Here is a 21,895-nt window from a genome sequence, read left to right as displayed (position 1 = left end):
TGTGTTAAAATTATTTCATCAGTTGAACCAAACATGGTCTGTGTATGGTCATTCATGTGGAAAGGGATATTAAATGCAAATTGTATTTAGATATATGGAAATATAAAAACAACATTGTTTTATAACTCCAAGATGGAGCACTCCTTCATTTTAATATTTTATGATGAAATCCAAAAATTGGGCCTTGGGTGTTATGTCAAAATCTGTTTTCTACAAAAATAGGGACAGGAATGAAAAATGGGTTTCACATTTAATTTAATTGGTTGCACATCAGAAGACTACATACATCACTCTTCTCCAAACCTTTTTGTTGGTGACCTGTCAACACCAAACATGGTCCACTTACACCCCTGATAACCGTAGGTGTCATGCTGTTTATTTGTTATTATAATCATTGGTATTGAATGTGTTTTTCTGAAAACAGACTGCCTCCATTGTGAATGCATCTGGATGCAGCAGACCACCAAACTCTCCGGCTGCTGGCGGTGATGTTGGAAAAGGCCTTGGTTTTTGGTTATCTGTTTTCAAACATAAACAAGTGCAACCTCGAGACATTTTGGTTTTGTTTTACAGCTTAACGGTGCACACAAAGGTGCTAAAAGACAAGTGTGGAAATTAAGCCATGCAGTTATAGAATACTGCTTTATATTTCATCAGCAGGGCCTGCTTTGACAGTGATTTAATTCATGAGCCTGTTGTGTTGCTTCAGACAGACTAATTATGCATAACGTGGTGGTCTAGTCTTGCCTAATGTTATCCCAGGTTAAAAAAATAATCGTCGCCCATCCTGTTGTGGGGTATTAGTCATGTATGTCATAGCTGGATCTCTTGGTCTCTGAAGCAAATGAATACAATCTTTTAACTTAAGATTGACACTGAGTATGTCTGCTGCTTAAGTAATATCACAATATTTACTGACTCATACCCAAACGTACTGTTACATATTGAACACGATCGTCTTTAAAAAGCAAGGAAATATATATAGTTTTTAGCTAATCTTATTCAAACTGTTAAAATGTTGATGTTGTTGGGGGTTATTTCCCGCTGTTGACTTATACTTTATTGAGGATTTATAGCAGAAGGAGAATAGTTTAATTTCCTTAAAATAAACTCCAGGACCCATATTCATTTTGATAAATGAACATGTCTTTAATAGTTGGACAACAAGCTGTTGGACAGTCTCTAAGTAATTGAGGTATAAGATATATCAGGCTTTAGCTGCACAGGATAAAATATTAAAAGTCAGATCTGTACGTCTAAAACCTTTGCAGCGCTGGTTGATGTCTGGTGTGACTGCAGGTGGGCGGACAAGTAGAAACATGAAGACTGGCCCAGCCACAGGACCCTGGTCCCTGTCCCTGGTTGCTCAACCTGTGTGTCACTGGTGTGTGTGTGTGTGTGTGTGTGTGTGTGTGTGTGTGTGTGTGACAGTGTAATGGGCAGTGCATATTCCTTGCCACGGTCCAGTGCACAGGCAGCTTTCACAATCATCCTGATGCTCCGTGTACTGGATCAACTGTTTTCGCTGGTTGTTATTATTTGTTGTTAATGGATGACAGAATTTGAATAGAGACATGTGAAATGTACGGACCTGAGGTGTGGCAAGACGTACCTTGTGCATAATGTGTGTGTGTGTGTGTGTGTGTGTGTGTGTGTGTGTGTGTGTATACTCTTTTAAGCCAGAATTATGCCTGCTCACAGAAATGTTAGGCCCTTGATTCACAGAACACAACATTTTCTTTGTGGAACTATGTGTAAGTCTAAGTCTCTGTGCCTCTGCAGCTTCCTGAAAAGATTTGGTGTCGGACAACATTTAAATCGGCTAATTAAGAAAATCAATCAGTTTCTCCAGGCCCTAAAAACTGACACAGAGTCATTAAGTTGTCACCGGAGATGACAGATCTGCAGACAGACTGAAATGTATCTGTTTTCTTTTGGGTTATTAACTCTACACACATCACACAGTGTCTGGCACCTTGCACACAGTGGAGCAAACTGCAGGAGAGCTGTACATCAGGTAAACCACATTCAACTATAGTGATAAAGAATTTAGAGAGATTGCAGACTTTTAGATGGAAAAACTATTGGTCTTTGTGATGGAAGAAAATGTCCTACCCCTAACATTGGGGCGGCGATAGCCTAGCAGTTATGTCACGCACACCATGTACAGAGGCTATAGTCTTCATCACAGCGGCCGTGGGTTCGAATCCGAACTCGGCCCTTTGCTGCATGTCGTCCCCCCACTTTCTTCTCCCAGCCTTTCCTGTCTCAGATTTCAGATGTTATCATGAAAAGTTATTTTTATTGGTTAGTTGTTTCCTTGTGAAGCTAAATTTCTACCATCTAGATCAGCTTGTGTTAAAGAGAGCCAATGTTTCTTTTTGAGTCTTGAGCTAATAAGTTGAGAGTTATCCTGTGTATTACTAATGATTGATACTACACTGACAGATTATGCATCTGACCAATAATCAGTTAAGGATCTTGTTGTAAACCATCGTTCATATTCACACAGATGCTCAGTGGCTTCTGTGCGCAAAATGATTGTTCTTTTTTTTTTTTTTAAAGCAATTGCTTGGGTTCACTCAATGTAACTCAATCTTAGGTTTAAAAATATTGCTTAGTAATATCTTCCCCTGTGGATTTGAACAACTCTTGTCCCTCGTTTAAGTTGTTATTTAATCTGCTTCACACACTGACCTAAATTAGGCGTAAAGGTGGGTCATGACAGCCTCCACAATGTGATAAAGATATCAGGCCGACTGACTGAATCTTTTTTTTACATGTGTGTTTCTTTTTCCTCACATGCGTTATTGTTTGGGCACTTGTTTGTCGGAGTGGCCATGAGCACGCAGACATCTGTATTAGAATAACTTGTTTAATCACATTTTGATAGGCTTTTAGCACGGTGAAATTTAAAATCTAAACGAACTACAGGACAGTCTTCGATAGTTATCTCTAAATATTTAAAAAAAAAACCTTGTCATAACGCACATCAATGCGAAAAAACGTAAAGTTGTGCAGGTTTAATGCTCCTTTAGATTTTAGATCAACTTAGTCGAATAAACGGAGTCATATTCACCATCGAAAGTCAGTGACGATTGAATAAGGTTTTTTTCCACTTAAGTTTTCTAGTAGTCCTAATTAGGCTAAAGTGTTTAAAAGGTTACAAAGTTACATTTGGATATGTTCAACTTTAAATCCTCGCTTCACCTGCAGCTTCTAAATCTTTTCATATTCATTTCGACTATAGCCTACTCTCGTTAGGCTATAAAGGAGGGTAAATGGCCTACTCCACATTTTACTTTTTTTAAATTTTATTTAATTAAACATTCTGAGAAACAAAACTAATTCATGCTGCATATAACGTTTGTTTCACTGATTATGGTCTTTTTTTTCTACATTCAAAAATCAGTTAAAATGAGGCCTTCAATTCAACAATTAAAGTAGGCCTATAGTTTTTATTGTTTTGTGTTAGATAAGAGAAATCGAGGAAGATTCAGCCTTTTTTTCTTCAGGTAGAGGTCTTTAAGCTTTATTTACACAATTATACAGGCCTACTTCACGAACACATTTTATACTAGTATTTATTTTTTTTATTTTTTTTGGGGGGGGGGAGAGATTCTATTAGGCATGGAGCTAGACAGAGGCAGTTAACTTGACCATTAAAAAAAAAAAACAATTAGCCAAAAAATAATTTAATTTTTTGAAGGCAGTTGAAAAACTTTCCCATTTTCTTAAGTTGAAACACACAGGCCTATGGGCTATAAAGAATCATTTCTCAATGACCCAACTAATGTGAGACTATTTTCCGGAAACTAATTAGATTATTTGTCATCATGAAAGGACTGAGATAATGAGGGAAAACATCGAATTAGCACCTACGTGATTATCCATTTAAACGTACACACATGAACAACAACGTCAAATAAAAGTCAAATAAAGTGCTGTTTATGCTCCTCGCAGAACCAAGATACTTTTTCCTGTCATTAAAATCTACATCAAAACCACTTCGTTGAATCAGATCCAGCGACGTGAATGTGCAGTTCGCCTTTCTTAGTGCCTTTATTGCAAATACAACAGGGTCCAAAGTCCATTAGGGTTTTGCTGATAAGGGGAGCCAATAAAAGCAGCATGCAGCAGTGTAAATACATAGCTCTTTGGGCCCAGAGCAGGGCCTTATTCTGCGCATTTACATAAGGCAGCCTGCCCACTCATTATCATGTTTTATATCCCCCTGCACTCACAGAGCATCATGGCAAAGTAGCTCCATCCTCCCCGTCAACAGGGAAGTGAAGCAGCTTCACGGAGCAGGTGTCAGCACCCGAAAACTCCCCAACACACATGAGCAAAGAAGAAGACAGGAACTTTATTTTTTTACCTTTTAATTCATTTATCCCCCCTTTTCCTCCTTTCCCCTTCAAGCAGGCATATGCTGTAGCCTAGTTTTTAATGTTTTCTAAAATGGTATCCAAGCTGACATCCCTGCAGCAGGAGCTCCTCAGCGCCCTGCTTGACTCAGGAGTAACCAAAGATGTCCTGATCCAGGCCCTGGACGATATGGACCCGAGCCCGCCGGGATTTGGAGTTAAATTGGAGAACCTGCCCCTTTCGCCCGTTCCGCCGCAGAGCGGAAAGATGAACGTAGCGGACGCCGCCGACTCCAAACCCGTCTTCCACACGCTCACCAATGGCCACAGCAAGGGCAAACTGTCCGGGGACGAGGGCTCCGAGGACGGGGACGACTACGACACGCCGCCGATACTGAAGGAGCTTCAGTCGCTCAACACGGAGGAGGCCGCCGAGCAGAGGGCGGAAGTGGAGCGCATGTTGGCGTGAGTAAATCCAAATATATGTATTTAGGCAAAGCGCAAAAAAAATGAAGTGAAGTTATCTCCATGACAAGTTGACGGCTGTAAAACTATTTTTTAAATAAGCGTAAACACGCGTCTTATAGGCTACTTTAGCACATTGTAAATGTTTTCATTTTTTAAGTTTTGTCCTAAAGTTTTATTTTTATTATAGGCTATGAAATGCAGACCTTTAAAAACTGGAGCCATACTTTTCTATTCTTTGTTTACAATTTTAAAATTACCCGCCACAGCTCGGTTTTCTCATCTCGTTACAAATTATCCAAATTGATTAGGCGATTATTTATTTACCTTACTTGCAAACCATCAGCTGAACTTAGATCTGTTTATTATAGGCCTCCCACAACGTCTGGGATAAAAGTCTGGCAAAAGTTAGACGAGGGAAAGCAAACTCACGAAACCTTGGTTAAGGATTTAGAACACAAAATTAACATTATAATTATGTATATAATTATATAATAATCATTATATATATTATTCTTTTATTTTATTATTTATTTATTTATTTTATTTTATTTTATAATTTTCTAAAAAACAATTTTAGCCAATTAAACATAAACGAACAGTAGCCTATAGCCTATAGCCTATTTTTATTTCAATAGCCTCGGCCTACATGTGTAGGCTACACCGTCATTTAAAAAACGGACATTGTCGCTCTAATCAATTAATAGCTATATAATCATCTACGCTTAGACCACTTGATTCACTGTAAAACTAATATTTGAGGCTCTAACAGGACCGGAAGAAAATCAAAACTAAACCACGTGTAGTTAAGTTATTATTAATTTTATTCTATAAATCATCAACTGAAAGATACACAGTGGCGTGTGATTAGAGTGAATGGAGATCTGGTTATTCATTGTCAAAAGTTATAAACTAACATCTCCCACTTAACCCGCAGACTTAGATGCAGGCCTCCACATTCTCCAAAACAAACAGACGTGTAGAGATTTGCTCTAATTACCGATGTCACAGAGTCTCGGCCTCTATTCTCTGACTGTACGCTTCATTTTATCAACACGTTTTATAGCCTGACTGCTTAAACTATCGACGTAAATTAAAGATTGTGAAGGGGCTAACCTTTAAAGGTAAGATCATACAAGTTTTTAATGATTCATTTTTAAATTAGGTCAGAGTCTGCGTGGAAAAAATGTCATGTTATTTCTTAAAGGTTAAAAAATGACTACAGCTTGACTGATATTTGTCTAACTTTCAGGTTATTAATCTTAATTTTTACAAACATTTGTAAGAGCCTTCGAATCATGATTTGAATATTATAAGTACAGTATGCAGTTTTTATTTATATGGGCTCCAACACCCCCCAAAAAAGACATTAAAAAAAAAATGTGTTTTAATGTTTAATGACAGTTCCATCACATGTAGTCTAATACACATACTTTTAAAAGAAATTGGACAATCATCTTTTTACTTGACTGCTGTCTGAATATTTGTAACATGGCTTTTCGGTCCTGTTTTATTTGGATTTTTCATGGTTCCTACTTTAAATGACTGTTTTCAGGCTGAAGTCCTGTGTTAGGTCACCAAATACTCCATGTTTCTCAACCACTTGGACTAATCTCTAAAATATTCACAGCATATATAAGAGAAAAAATGATAAACAGTTTATTCTGAATGGGGACTTACAAATAACAAGTGGAGCTAAATAAGTTTTCAAGTGTTAAATAAAATGTATAGAGATGTAAACAAAAGAGCAAAAGTCTCTTAAAGCATTTCCTCATGTATTTGCTTTACTTTAATTGCATAACGGGGACAAAATAAGCATTTATTTCAGCTGTAAAATGTGTGTAAAGGTTAGGCTTCCACTTTACTACTCTCCTGTTGAAACTGCGCGAAGTCCAGCAGTGAAATGATTGGTGTTTTCTGCTTTCTTCATCTGAACTCAGAGAGGATCCATGGCGTGCTGCCCGCATGATCAAAGGTTACATGCAGCAGCACAACATCCCCCAACGGGAGGTCGTGGACGTCACAGGGCTGAACCAGTCTCACCTCTCCCAGCACCTCAACAAAGGCACGCCCATGAAAACACAGAAGCGAGCGGCCCTCTACACCTGGTATGTCAGGAAACAGCGGGAAATTCTCCGACGTAAGTTAATATTTGAGTTTCTCACTGCTCGTTCTGACCTGTAGCGTGTAGTTGGCAGCAACATGGAACTTTTATTTGGGTCCAGCTAACCTGCTTAAGTTGTCTTATTCAATTAAAAGCAAAAAACATGATTTATGGATACAAAAAATCACCATCATGTCTCTGGTTTCGATGTCTGTGTGTGTGGTAAATGTTGTATTGAGTGTATCTCTTTTTATTTTTCAGAGTTCAACCAGGCAGTGCAAGGTTCTGGCAGCATTATGACTGACAAAGGCAATCAGGATCAGGTGTTTTTTTTCCCAGAGTTCAACCCTTCCGGTCAGGGCATGGGTCAGCCTGGCGAAGAGGTCGGCAGTGAACCCTCCAGCAAGAAAATGAGACGTAACCGTTTCAAATGGGGCCCTGCGTCCCAGCAAATCCTGTACCAGGCCTATGAGCGGCAGAAGAACCCGAGCAAGGAGGAGCGGGAGGCCTTGGTGGAAGAGTGCAACAGGTAGAAATTCATCACACATTCCCATCACCTTCTTTAAAAAAAATGTTAACCTTACCGTTTAACCCACATTTTCAAACTTTGATTTTCTGCAGAGCTGAGTGTCTTCAGAGAGGGGTCTCCCCCTCCAAAGCGCAGGGCCTCGGCTCCAATCTGGTCACAGAAGTTCGAGTCTACAACTGGTTCGCAAACCGCCGTAAAGAGGAAGCTTTCAGGCAGAAGTTAGCCATGGATGCCATCACTGCTCCGCCCCACAGCCTCAACTCTCTGCTGTCACACAGCTCGCCACATCATCCCCAGAACAGCGCTTCACCTCCAAGTAAGACCATGTGACTTTTCTTTGATATATATATATATAAGTATCTTGCACCTTCAATTTCCATACCTGCATTGCACAACAAGGGCAGGTAGTTTGGTCGTTAATTCAGGTGGTTTAAAAATCCTGTCAGAGAGCGTTATAGAAGCCCAGCTGATGTGATCAGAGGGGCAGAGAAAGGAGGGACAAGTGATCAATGAGCGTGAGTGAGTGAGCTGAGCAAATGCCATTGTTATTCTGATCTCTGAAAACACACTGAGAACAATCCACATTGTACCTGCAATCTCCACTCCAAAGTCAGCATGGAGAAGCATGACACAAAGGGCAGCGATCCTGTGACAGGCCAGGGTCAGGCCAGGGTCGGGGAGGGGGGACAGACACATCCAGATCAGCTTGATGTAACGCTGTCATTTCCACATTTCCCTTCACCCACGGAGGTTGCTAATGACTCCTCTCAGAGAGTTGCCAAAACAAGGAAACACTCTGCGTTATAGCTGTGACCATTTCACCCTGACCTGATGTTTGCATTTGGAGTAATTAGTATTTACTGAGTCTACCTGGTGTATACGACATAAAAACAAAGCTGATAGGCCTCACAGAGCATTATCCTCCTCACCATCACTCAACTGCCATAAAACTGTGATTTGAGAGCCTATTGTTGTTCTCTCGTGTTCGGACATGAGGCGAGCTTTGAAGGGAAAACAAACTGTTTGCCTTGGCTTGCTCTTTTACCTTTGGATAAACTGGTCCCACTTGTGGATTGCCTGTTTGCTTTTTTTTTTTTTTGTTGCCCAGAACACCTGACCAGGCATTGACCTCAGGTTGGAAAGCCAAAGGGGTCAGTGATAAGGTTACAGAAGGGAAGGGTCGATGCTGCCCCCCCCCCCCCCCCCCCCCCCCCCCCCCCCCTCAGCTGGCTGCTTACAAGGTGTCCTGCTGGCATCCTGCCGACAGCATCAGCTGTTTTTCAGTGTCAGCCCCCAGTCAGACAATAATATCCCTGCGGGGCGTCTCATTGCGTTGCTAGGGCACGGCCTGTATTATGCATGCTTAATGGACAATTAAAATCCTTTGCTGCTACATCTCCCAGGCCTTTGATAAGGGGCTCCTCTGACTTCTCTTCTCTATACTCCTGCTCAGCAGGATGCCCTATTGTCTGTGGTGTATTAGAAGACTGCAGTGACTGTAACCTAGGTTCATTTATCTCTGCTGGGCCTTGAGGAGGACTGAGTTTAAAGCCTCCCCCGTCACCTTTATGGGCTTAAGTATGGTTGCTGAGGCTGGGTGCAGACTTGGAGCAGCAGGAGCTGTCCACTGAGGTATTGGCTCTTTTCTGGCCAGACAGAACTGATGACCCCTTCTTTGCCTACAGAGAATAAGAGTATCCCCCCCCCCCCCTCCCCTTCCTCCTCCTTATACCGCCGCCGCACCTTCAGTCATACGAGAGAGGGTCACTGCTGGGTCAGATAAAAGAAACTCTTTTTACTTTGGGAGTTTTTATTGATTTGGTTTTGGTCAGTTGGCCAGCCAGTCACAAATGAATGGACTGTAACGTCCAGTTTTTGAAGTTACTTTTTTTTTCATTTTAGAAATGAAACTGATCTCAGGCAGATTACAGTCTTTGAGGCCTATGTCAGCATGCAGCTGTGTTTTCCTACACAATATTTACCTACTTTCATCCTCTAATAACGCCATTCCAACTCAAGTAATCCATCTCTTTTATGACATTTTACTGGAAGCTTCACCTGACTTCAGTAATGTTATTTTTTCTTTCTGTGCCATTGAATATTTACAAAATGCTAGGGACTCACCTTCATGGGTTCATGTAACTATATGTTTGCTGCTACATTTTAGGGGAAAACTTTTGCAACGCTAAGACTTGTTATGATATTTTATAGAAAAAAGTGTTACAAGATTAAAGCGCTGATAAGGACTTCGTGATAATTCCAATCCATTTTGCTTATAAAAAATTAAAGTTAATTTTTATTTATCTTACAGATTTTAGCATTTTAAGAAACTCTGAAATTTCTGTCTTGAATGTAATACAAAACTTGTTCAAGGCCCAAAAAGATGATACACCTACACATTTCACACAGCACAGATCACAGGATGAATAATCCACATATATAATACAACTTTTTTGCACAGGAATACTCCTTTCATCAGTCTTCACTTTTTGCAGTTGGGTCCACCATGTCATTGAATCATTGCTGTGTAAGCTGAGCTACTTCCTTCGCACATTGCAAATTTTCGCAGACTCAGAAGTTCCAGATCGGATACAGTGGTAGGAGGCTTTATCTGTGGATGGCATCACCCCAGGCCAACTAGGAAACAACACACAAACACAGACAGAAAAGATGGCTTAGCTCTGCACTTTCCTTAGTCCTGTGTCTCCAAGAGAGCCACAAAGAAGAGACTGGATACGTCCTGCAGAGTCCCAGGAGGTCTGTTATATGCAGTGGTACTACAATGAGCACTGCCTGGGGTTGGAAAGGCATGCTTTGATATTACATGGGTCACACACAGAGCAAGAGCCTTTTAAACCTGTTGAAGATCCTTGCTACCACTCCCCTTCTGAAGTTCTCACCCTCCCCCTGCTCTCCAAAAAAATGGTCACCATACCAGTGTCTTATATGTAGTTCTTATAGGTCCCTTCTTGCAGGAGTAAATATTTAAAGAACCTCAAAATAAAATCCTCTTATTTCCAGCTGTAGAAGATACAATAGGTAGAAGCCATATCTCAACTAAATAAATCTCAAATGTAAACATGCTCTGTTGCTTTCAAGAAACTCAAAGTTTATATCTTGGAAATCGTCCTTGCTTACTCCGAGGTTCCCTGCAGTTAGAATTACTGCCGGATCCAAAGAAGCCGTCCTTAATAGCATCTTTCCTCCCTCGGACTCTTTAAGAAGTTGATCAGCACCAAGTTAACTGCCTCTTTATGAGACCACTTCTATTGTGAGGCAATGGGGGTCATGAGTCCAATGGAGTGCTTTATTGTTCTGTGGAAGTATTTACAAGGCATAGTGCAGTGTTGAAATGTTGCTACTATGTCACAGCAGACAATTTGAAGTCTGTGTGCTAAGCAAAATGGAGGACAGGGACTTTTAAGGATGAAATATGACATTGTGACTGTGCTAACATTAGCAAAAAGACGCTGTTGCAGGAGGCGACAGCTGATCCAGTTTTTGTCCAACAACCAAATAAAAGTTAGCTTCCTGTTTAGTGCCCATTAGGGTATCATTGTTGCTGGACAGCAAATAAACACAAGTCCACAGACAATTTATGCTTTTGCTAATATGTTAAAATGTTCACACTCAACAATTCAATCTACAAAAACATCCTGTTGCAGCTTCTATCAGTGACAAGAAATCAATGCCCTCCTCATTGGTCATGTTCAGTGTCAGTGCCTCTCCCTCTTTTTTTATCTACAAAAAGGCTCTATATCAATGCTGCTGATACCGTCATGTCTGAGCGGCTTCAGCAGGGTGTTCAGGCTGTCACACCTGGGTCAGGGACGTAGGGCACTCTGGGCGAAGATGGGAGATTTCAGAGCAAACAGAGTCTGTCTCTACACTGTCACTGACGTGGGGGGCTTTGTGTCTGTGTGAGGCTGAGACCACAGGATAAGAATGTGTTTGACATTGTTTGTAATTGTGTAATGTTTACTTTGTTGGTATCAGAGCGGGCCTGCATCAGCAAACAGGCATTTGATTGTCGGTTGTGGTCAGGTGAAACATTCCTTTGGGCCTCCAGCGGGAGACGACAAGAAGTCTAGAGACAGGATTAAGCGATGGTCCTAAAAGACACATTTTATTTTCATTGCAATTTAACGCTATTAATTTAACAAGTAATCACTGTTTTTTTTAAATTATTGTTTAGGTTTTTTAATTTCATACAATTGTATACTTCTAAATGATAGAGGCAGCTGTTATACTCGTCCTTCAGGGCTTCAGCTGGCGTCTTTTGTTTTTAATAGTAGTTAATAAATTTACATTTTGTACAAATTTATTTTTGTATAAAAAATAGGATAAGCTTACAGATTTCACTTGTTGATTTTAATGCCCAGGAGGCAAAGAAAGTCAAATTTGACAAAAAAAAAAAAAACAATGGTTTCAAGAAAAGTCAAAAAGAAAAAGGAAAAATAATTATTTTTAATTTTCTTGTGGCCACTTGAAGGGAATGACCCCCTGATTTGAAACAACAGGACAAAACGACTTTAATGTAGTAGTTGTAGTAGTTGTATAAGTGTAGTAGTTAAGACTAGATCCAGCTTAAGAGTTATAACAATAAAATGCAACCAAATACACCACTACAATATTTAATATTAATCACTCACAGGGGCCATTTTTTGCAGATTGAGCACTTTTACAATTGCTTCAGGTACATTTTGTTGGTATGATTTTGAATGCAGGACTTGTGTGAGAGAGTGTCGAGATGTTTTTGAGGTGATTTTAAATGACAAACACAGATGGCTGTAGACTTTCTGACTAATATAAATTTCCTTGTGATTGATTTAGTCAGTTTCTTGCTGTATTACTTTTTTTCTTTCCACATATTTTTAATGTATCATATACTTTGTATATATACTATATTTGTAAACCATTTTATTATTTGTATGTACGGCTGCTCATTGTCTGAAGCTTTGTTAGCTGTGCTGTTGCCTTCCTTGGCCAGGAGACTCTTTTATTGATTTTTAATCTGAGTAAGGTTTCCTCTGGTTTATAAAAAAGGTTAAATAAAAATGAAAAGATCAGGGTACTTCGCCAAAGACTGGCTGAAACGTAACACTGAAGATGTGAACGACAAGGGGACTGATCAGAGACTGTGATGTGAGTTCTGCTGTAGTGAGTGCGTGTACACATTGCATGGCCTTGGCTGAGCTGCACAGATAGCGCGAGCACCAGCAGCAGGAACATGCCGGTGTATTTGTTTGTTCTTGTCCTCTGTCGTCTGAGTCAAAGAGCAGGTGAGTTGGTTGGGTGGAGTAACTGCGGTGTAGCTCAGCGCAGAACGAGGCCGACCCTGCTATCTCTCTGCCCTACATAACTGTCAGCAGCTGTGAGCAGAACAAATGAAAACTAACTCATCTGTTTTTCTCCCTTAGTGCGATACAGCCAAGGCCCCGGTGAGGTCACCTCCTCCACGACCATCAGTCACCACAGCAGCAACTCCATGCCGAGCAGCCAGTCAGTGCTCCAGCAGGTGTCTCCGGGAGGATTGGACCACAGCCACAGCCACAGTCTGCTGTCACCTGACACCAAGATGGTGAGTGAACAGACCTGGGCCCTCACAGCTTCAGATAAGATAACACCTGGCCTGAGTTTAGCATACATGTAAAAAAGCAAGTTCCTGAACCTCTGCTCTCCCATGGACCCACTGGCAGCAGCCAACAATTAGCACATTGTGCTGCTCTGTTTGGAAGGTGGGTTGGGGGTGGCAGGCTATGACGGCTACACCAGAAAGCACCGAGCGTGTTCATCGCTCAGCCAATAAACCTGACAAAGAAACATTCTGCTGGTATTGATTAAATGCCTCACAGAGAACAGACACAGATGGAGCGCTGCTTTTTCAGCCAGAAATGACGCCAACATTTGATTATACTCAATGTTCTTTTTCAGTCTACTTCAGAGTTTCTCCTCTCTGCCCTAGTCCAATATTTGATCAGTGACAAGGAAACCTGTGTATGGCCCTGAAGCATTTCTGATGAAGCAACACTACTTTATATGTAATAAGTATGATACACAATATTCAACCCATAATACTACCAACAAACCCTGACAGCATACCTCACAGGTCAGTAATTCTACCCTACTATACAGTTTCTCATTACTTAGTTAATTATTTTTTTCTTATGACACCCACATATCTGTTTCCTTTTAGTGCTTTTAAAAGAGGACACCAGTATTAAATACTGTTAGGCATGAGTCCTAATTTAACGACCATCAGGAAAAGTTGGGACTTGTTCTCAGTCGGTTTGTTGGAGACGAAAAAAGCAGACACAGATTTTCACAAGTTTATTAGACAACACAAGATGCAAATGTTCTCAAATACAACGTCCTTGAATAATTATAGCATTTTTCTTTAGATACAATTTAACAACGCAGGGAACAAAATCAGTTAATGATTTGAGTTGATGTTTTCTTTCCAATAGTCGACTATTCCACTTGGATGCTCGTATACGGATTAAAATCACTTATCCTGTTCAGGGTTAGATAAATATAAAGTCATTCAACTGAAATATTCAAAGCTGCCGACTTACTTCCCTGTCGGATCAGGTCACTTCTGCGTTTTGGAGGGTTATGTTACATGAAATGACCACACTGTAGCAGAGCAGCAGGTCTTATCTGCAGATGTTTGTCCGTCCGTCCGTTCTCTCCTCTGTGGGGAGTCGGCTGTAGTCAAATAGACAAAGCCCAACAGAGTGGGAGGCCCCCAGATAAACACTATGGTGCATGGAGTATTGTTGTCATTTAGCAAAAATGCACCGAAGCATTTGAAAAGAGAACATGCAGACACACGTGCTCCACAAACTAATGCACATGCTCTTTTTTTTTTTTTGCTGCTGACAGTTTTAGGTTTTTCCTTCCCCATATTGTCTCTTATCAGAGTTTGCTTGTGTGTTTTCTATGAGTGGAGTTACACAAGCAAAGTGTTATACAAAGAATCTGAACTAAGTCAATATTTAGCTCTGCTTTTTCTTTAGCAGCATGACTACATCTGTCTCACTTTGAAATACAATGATATGATTTTACATAACAGAAACTCAAGCTCAGATCCTGTGTTTGAGTGTTTTAGGCTGTAGTGAAAACATTTTACATTTATTTATCTTTTTTTTGCTTTCTTCTTTGTCACCTCTAGATTTCAGGTTCAGGTGGAGGACTTCCTCCAGTTAGCACGCTGACAAACATCCACAGTTCCCATCACAGCCATCAGCAGACGCAGAACCTCATCATGCCTCTGTCTGGAGTCATGGCCATAGCACAGAGTGAGTTCTGCTCAGTTCCTCCACCAGACCAGCACTGAAAAGAAGTAAAAGTCATGGGATATAATGCATCATGACATGGTTTGACTGAGTTTTTTTCTTCTTAACAGGTTTAAACACGTCACAATCTCAGTCGGTACCAGTGATCAACAGCGTGGCGGGCAGCCTTGCAGCGCTGCAGCCGGTGCAGTTTTCACAGCAGCTCCACAGCCCCCACCAGCAGAGCCTGATGCAGCATTCCCCCAGCCACATGAGCCAGCAGCCCTTCATGGCTACTGTCACACACTCGCACAGTCAGTTACTCTCATTTTTACTCTTGTTTGTACATCCTTACAAAGTATGTGTTCAATGTTTTCGTCACACGTTTAATATGTAACATGAACTGTCAAACGAAAAAGAACATTTAATATTTAAATGGTTAAAACATTGTTGCATTTAACCTCAGTTTGCTGTACAGTACAGCCTGGTTAGACTTGGAATTGTATATATTTGTTTTTTCATTGGCAAAAGCTGTTATTGCTCAATATGTGACAACTTTCCAAATCCCCTTTTAAACAGCCAACCTACAATAAATACCAACCACATGAAAAAAATTAAACCCAGATTTTTATCATGGTGCAGATTTGGCTCTGTTGGTCACAAACATTTAATGTTTCTTGCAGCGTTGCTATAACGACCAGCTTAAGATCCTGTGTACACACAGGTTGTACTATCCGTGTCCACATTGGAAAACAGAGTCCAGGGAATAACTTGGTACCTATTGCCCCCATTGTATGAAAAGTATTTTTTCCAGGCAAAGAAATGTAATACTTCCCTTTTTGCAGCATTTGCAACTGCAGAAGAAAGCACAGTTTTTCAGCCTGATATTGCAGTGTTTTCGTATAAATTAATGTACGAGCTGAAACATAACCATCTTTGTCTTCTTCCTTTGCAGTGTATTCACACAAACAAGAGCCACCGCAATATTCCCACCCGTCACGTTTCCCCTCAGCCATGGTGGTCACAGACGCAAACAGCCTCAGCACCCTCAGCTCTATGTCCTCAAGCAAGACAGTGAGTGTTAAACCATCATGTCACAGTTTGATGCATGTTCTCACTTTTGTCTGCCTGCCACCGTGGGTTTAAATACAACTAAAAAACCTGAAAAATCAGTAAGGGGGCACTTGCTTAAGAATTTGCAGAACATTTAAGGAGTTTGTGTTGGATTGTGCATGATCACTTACATCAAATCTCTCTATAACACATAGATCAGCTCATTGGTATCTATTGATTCACAAAAATCACCCTCACCCTGCTCTCTAAAAACAACAACACACATTCAAGGCACAAACTAACAGCAGGAAATAGATGACCGATACTGTGACCGGGAGAAGTGTGTGTATAGTGTGTGTAATGATTGTGTGTTTAATTCCTGTCACATTAGGACGCTCCTGTAAACAAGATGGTGCAACTCGGGGGTCTCTCCTGGGTAAATACAATTTCATCAGTTCAGTCACGTAATAAAATTAGTAAAAAAAATCACCATTGACAAAAATCACAGTATAGGTTATTTTATGTTTGAGAGCTTTTGTCTTGGGCTGCAGCAGATGTTTTATTATTATGTTTTATTTAGCTCTAAACTAACGAACGAGGCAGATATTTGGATTGTGCACTCCTCAAAATCGTATTTCCTCTTAAAGAGCCGTCTATTCAATCACCTGATCCCTCAGCCTGAACGCCTCTTGATTAATGTTGCCTTCTCGCACCGTCCCCCTTACCTCTGCGATGAGGAAATGAGCCTCGCTGTTAATCAGAGTTCTCAAACCACGTGTCCTCCATGCTATAAGATCAATCCAGTGAGGCTGGAGATGAGAAAGGCTGGGAGGGGTAAACTAATTACACCTCTTCCTCTTTCCTACGTCTCCCTTGCTCACAGTGATCGCTCTAGCCTGAAATGTTGTCCACTGTGCTTTCACACGCTCAATTTCCCACGCTGAGGCCGAGCGCTCACACTGCTCCGCCGCTTTTGGCACACTGATGGGTTGATGGGATGAAAGCTCAGAGTAGAGGGTGTCTTAATGAAAAATGAGTAAAAAAAAAAAAAATTCTCAGAGGCTATAAAAAAGGAGCATTTTGGACAGCTTTTTACTGAAACATTTTTGGAAGAACAATTTTATTTTGCACTTGAATTCAAAGTCTAAAAGTTACTTTAGAATTACATTTTTTACATATAAGAAAAGATGAGAAAACCATCAGCCAGAAAAGTTTGGTTTAGTGACTCTTTATTGTCAATTAACTATAATACCAATTAATCAATCAAACTATATTGAATCTCTAAACTTAGACTGGCTTCTTAAGCTTCAACCAGGTTGTCTTCCCATGATTACCAAACATGTCAAACAACCTGTCACAGCGTTGTGCTTGTGAAACACCTCGATAGTTTGATATTTGAAGTATTTCCAGCCTAACACACAAAATTATCCCAACAGAGTCAGTAATACAAAAACTTATACCACGTATAAAAACACATTTCTTATTTATGGTAACATTCTCTAGAAATATGTCAATACTACTCAATGAGGTACTACAGTGTCACACAAAGGAGAGGTTTTAATATTTGATTCACCGTCAATATAACAACCTGAAAAATGGTAATTGATGTAAACTTAAGATGATTGTAAGTGATGACTTTTATCAGGTTTCATCTCTAACAATGCGCTATAGAAGGCAAGGATTATTGTGTCTGTACATTTCTCTGTTGATGTTTTTATGGATTCATTTATTCACTTTTGAGTATTTAAAAAATTAGAAAACCATTGAAGCATCCAAGGTTCTTTCCTTTTGTCTGACCAGGACCAAAAAGTTTGACCTACTACAAAGTAAGACCGAATATAAGCAGCAAATGTTTGCTTTTAACAGCTTATGTTTTTAACTACGATTGAAGGAACTCCACTGCACACTTAAACAATGCATCTAGTTCATCCAATGTATCTGTGATGTCCATGCCAAATAAAGTCTATCTATCAATAACTCCACAGACATTTTAAAGGATACGTTTTAGTATAGTAAACAGAGTAAAAAGTATCAAGTAGTATACAATAAAATGACCTGTTGAACCTGAGTAGATGTACCAAAGGTTTCTACACAACACTAGCATCATCAGCGTGTTACAGACTCGGTTATTTAGAGCAGGTTCTTTCTTATCAGGACTTTATTTGGATGGGACAGCCTTGTTCTCATGACTTGACCGGCGTGTTCAGGCTTTATAACACTCAGTGTTTACAGAGAAACCCTCCATTATACCTGAGTCTGATCCTAACTCACCTCTGCTCTTGGCCTGCGTCTAATGACTCAGGACTTAGCTCGGGTCAGCTTTATCAGGTGAAACTGTTTGTTGGCCGCAGGGTCACACCGGGGTCACCTGCCTCCACCCAAAGAGATGCAGGAGAAAAATAAATTCCACAAACAAATCTAAAAACAAAAGTAAAGACAGAGAGCTTTTCAAAGGGCACAAGCTTCAAGGAGTCAGGGGAAGAGGAATGAGGAATGTATTTGGTCAGGTGTGTCACCTGAAGGTGTTTACCAGTGGTGAAAAAAGTATACAGATCCATTAGGGTAGGTGGCAAAGCTTAAATATAAAGGTGAGGAATTAAAGCCAGGCACACAAAACAAAGAAACAGAAATGTTCATTATAGATAATGATCCCTTTTCCTTGTTAGTTCTCATATTTCTTTATATTTACTACTGATGTGAGCAGCATGTATTTAGTGGTTAATCAAGGTTTAGATTAATTGATTTATTTCATATAAAGGTATACAAATATTAGCCAGAAATGTACTTAAAGTAAAAAGAATACTGTTGTATAATAATGTTGATATTATGTACAAAGTGTACAAAAAGTTGTATAACATGTAATAATCACATGGATTATGATTTGCATAATACAGCGTTAATCCATAATAAACAGCAACAATAGTTTTTGATTAAAATAGTAAAGTGGAGTACAAGTTTCAAAAAGCAACATACAGAAAAACGTAATAAAGAACCTCAAAATGTACTTTAGGAGAAGATTTGCCTTAGAACCACAGGTTCGCACAGTACATTACGTTTTGTAATGATGAACATTGTACTGTATTATTTTACTTGGCAGATTGTATATAGCCCATATACTTTAATGTATCCCAAAACCTTCTTTGTCTAAAATATTCTCTCTTCTCCTCCTTTCAGTGTCCTCTTCAAGCCTGGTGAGAGTAAGCGCCTGACTTCCCCGGTGCCGGGCAACCTGAGCACATTTTTCCACCCTCTTGCCGCTGTTACCATGACAACTCTTAATAACGGGCAGAGGCACAAGGTCGATGAGGAGTCAGTCAACAAAACTAACGGGAGGAAAGACGACGTTGGGCCGGGTGGTAAAAATAAGAACATGAGGAAGTAGACAAAAGAAAAAAACTGGACTCACTGGAGCCCACCTCTGTGACACACAAATGATCAACAAGGATGTATGATTTTAACACAATCTGTGAAAACAGTATTCAGTTTTTTTTAACGCCCATTTTCAATAAAGAGACTTCACAAAAGGAACAAAAACCAACTGCCCCCAAAAAACTCATGAACTGAGAGGCTCTGGGAAACTGACACTTTGATTTCAAGTGGAAATATGAAGACTTGTTGAATCTAAAAGAGACACTAATCAGCCTCTGCGAAGGCTTAAAGACTAAATGAAGTAAGTTCCTGCATGCTGTCATTAACGGCAACACAAGAATGCCAGGAGCAGAACTGTCTGACAATCACCTGTTTTGATCTTGTGCATTGGCTTTATAGGAGTCTTCCATGTTATTCTTTCACTCTCAGTTTACTGTGCCAGCATTGGCGCAGATGTTCTATGTGTATACTGTGATTGAAGAGACTTTGACAATCTTGAAAGGACCATGCGATGGGTCTGTTTGCGTATGCAATGCTTTTTGTTTTTTTTACTAGATTCTGCACACTTGAGACTGGAAAAGAATATGCACTATCTATAAAATGGAGTTTCTGTTGTGAAAAGCTGCCTGTAACATAAGAAAAACACAGATTGATGTGTTTATGTGTGACAAATATGCCAAAGAATAAGAGTGTAGCTGAGTGTAGGATTTATTTGTGGTCACGTCTCAAAAATCAGCCAGTCGTATCTATAACCCAGGTCTGCCCTGAGGGGGAGGACTGACTCACACACTTTAAACGTGGCCCTTCCCTTCCACTTTGTTTGCATACAAGTTCAGGTGAATTTCAGGAATGGGACTCACCCTCCTCCTTCCTCTCCCATTTCCTACTGCAATATGAAGAAATAGCAAAATTTTTTACAAATATTGATAAAAGCTCCTTGTCACAAAGCACCCCTACAGTATACAATGAAAATATTGACAGGTATTCAGAAACAAAACAGTCATGTCGCTCTGGTATTCAGTGAAAGACAGGGACATGAAAGAGCAAAATGTTGTGACAGCAGCAGCTCTAATCAAACAGGAATCCAAAAAGGCTGAGAAATGTCGGGAGAGGGGCAGCTGCTGTGGGTACAGACACCCACGCTTACAGTGCCAAGCTGTGTTAGGAGGACAGAACACAACGCCAGTGCTGGCCTGGACTCATACGTGGGAATCTGACTGTTGGTCCACTGAAAAAGAAAAAGATGTCGGCTTTATGCTAACTAGCATAAAGCTAACGAACACACCAGCATTGTCTGTACTGGGAGTGAGTTTGTGTTCAGATCACCCATTTAGTGAACCCCCCCCCAACATTTGGAAATTAGACCGCTGGACTGCAGGTAGTAAAGAAAAAATATAAAACCTTAGCTGTGTGCTATCCTCTTCTCCGATAGCGTCTCAGTCGAACTATCTGCATGATAACGGGAAAGGAGAAGATATGCAACCAAATTTGACACCAAAAAGGACACATTTACAAATTTGTACAAAACAAAATGGTAGTTTATAACCATAAAACCCTCTGTTATAAGTGTGGCAGATCCAGTCTCCTGTTCAATATTAGGTCATTGTTATCATTTTGATTGGTTGGTGTCTGTTATAGCCACGTCGACTGCCAACTGATCGGAGGGCACTCATACTTTTGTGACAGGATTGATGATTTTTTTTCCCTCTCCTAATGTATTATTTTTGTACAAAGTGAAATCAATCATAAATCATTATTTATACTTTCTGAGAAAATATTGATATTTCAAGTAAAAGTTTTTTTTTTCCAAAAATGGATACATTGTTTTGTTTATTTAATTTGTTTAATAGAGAGATTACTTGTCTTTTTATTGTCTTCAAAAAAATGTTGTGATGTTTCTGTGTGATAATTAGACAGCCAGATAGAAAGTGAACATAACATCCAGACATGGTCAGAGCATCATTCAGTTCAGCCTCATCTGATACTGACAAAGAGCCCACTGTTGAAAACATAGGTGTGTCAACATAGTTGTTTTATGACAAGATTTCACAGCAGGGTCATGTTTAAATCAAGTCAATTGAAGTTTATTTTTTAGCAGTATCATGTAGCTATACACCTTCATTCCTTAATAACTGAGCATGCAAATTCAGGAGGTACCCTATGTGAGTGATCCAGGGGGCGTATTTTTTACCCATCATGCCAAATCTTTTATATAGTATGTTAAAAATTTAAATTTCTATATGAAGTACTTGTACATTGGATTTGGTAGAACTATGTTTTTTACAATAGGTACAATAGTCAATAGTAAGTAATTGTATTTCATCAGCACGTTCTTTAAAAGACTCTTCTGCCCTCTTTGCTTCAGCCAGACCATACCACTATTATCTAGATTGTTGTCCATCAATCTGTCATTTTAGCTTCTAAATGCTGGCTTTAATGTGCTTTTAAATGAAAACATTGATTATAGTTCCTTTAAAAAACAATATTGAAAATTAAATCTTTCAGCATTTTTCAGAAATGACAAGAACTGTAGCATTTTTAAAAAAACATTCCAAACGTTTTAAAACACTAACAGGGTTGTGATTTACATTGTTTGGTAATGGCCTGACCCTTGCTTTACAGGCTGTGTTGACCCTGTGTTTATTTCACGGAGTCCTGCTGAGGACAGCCTGTAATCCACTGATGTTGCTCCATTTGCTTTTCAATGAGGCCTTTGATTTTCAGACCCAGG

The 21,895-nt window shown here is 39.8% G+C and overlaps 1 protein-coding gene across 2 annotated transcripts; it reads left to right on the top strand.

Annotated features, from left to right (window-relative positions):
• The first annotated feature begins 4,178 nt into the window (after positions 1 to 4,178).
• Positions 4,179 to 20,541, top strand: hnf1ba (HNF1 homeobox Ba). 2 transcript variants are annotated; one of them, XM_020654615.3, is made up of 10 exons: positions 4,180 to 4,832; positions 6,773 to 6,972; positions 7,198 to 7,465; positions 7,558 to 7,781; positions 12,886 to 13,046; positions 14,640 to 14,766; positions 14,874 to 15,056; positions 15,698 to 15,816; positions 16,187 to 16,231; positions 18,970 to 20,541. In XM_020654615.3, the coding sequence occupies exons 1-10, from the start codon at positions 4,450 to 4,452 to the stop codon at positions 18,988 to 18,990; spliced, it is 1,731 nt and encodes a 576-aa protein (XP_020510271.1). In that variant the 5' UTR covers positions 4,180 to 4,449; the 3' UTR covers positions 18,991 to 20,541. The 2 variants fall into 2 exon arrangements, with proteins under 2 accessions (XP_020510278.1, XP_020510271.1); XM_020654622.3 differs by lacking the exon at positions 16,187 to 16,231 and having other exon boundaries at positions 4,179 to 4,832.
• The last annotated feature ends 1,354 nt before the right edge of the window (positions 20,542 to 21,895 follow it).

Source organism: Labrus bergylta, chromosome 11, assembly GCF_963930695.1.
Source record: "Labrus bergylta chromosome 11, fLabBer1.1, whole genome shotgun sequence".
In the NCBI taxonomy this organism is placed as follows: domain Eukaryota; kingdom Metazoa; phylum Chordata; class Actinopteri; order Labriformes; family Labridae; genus Labrus; species Labrus bergylta.
Note: the sequence above shows the minus strand (reverse complement) of the source record. Positions and strands in the feature narration are given on the sequence as shown.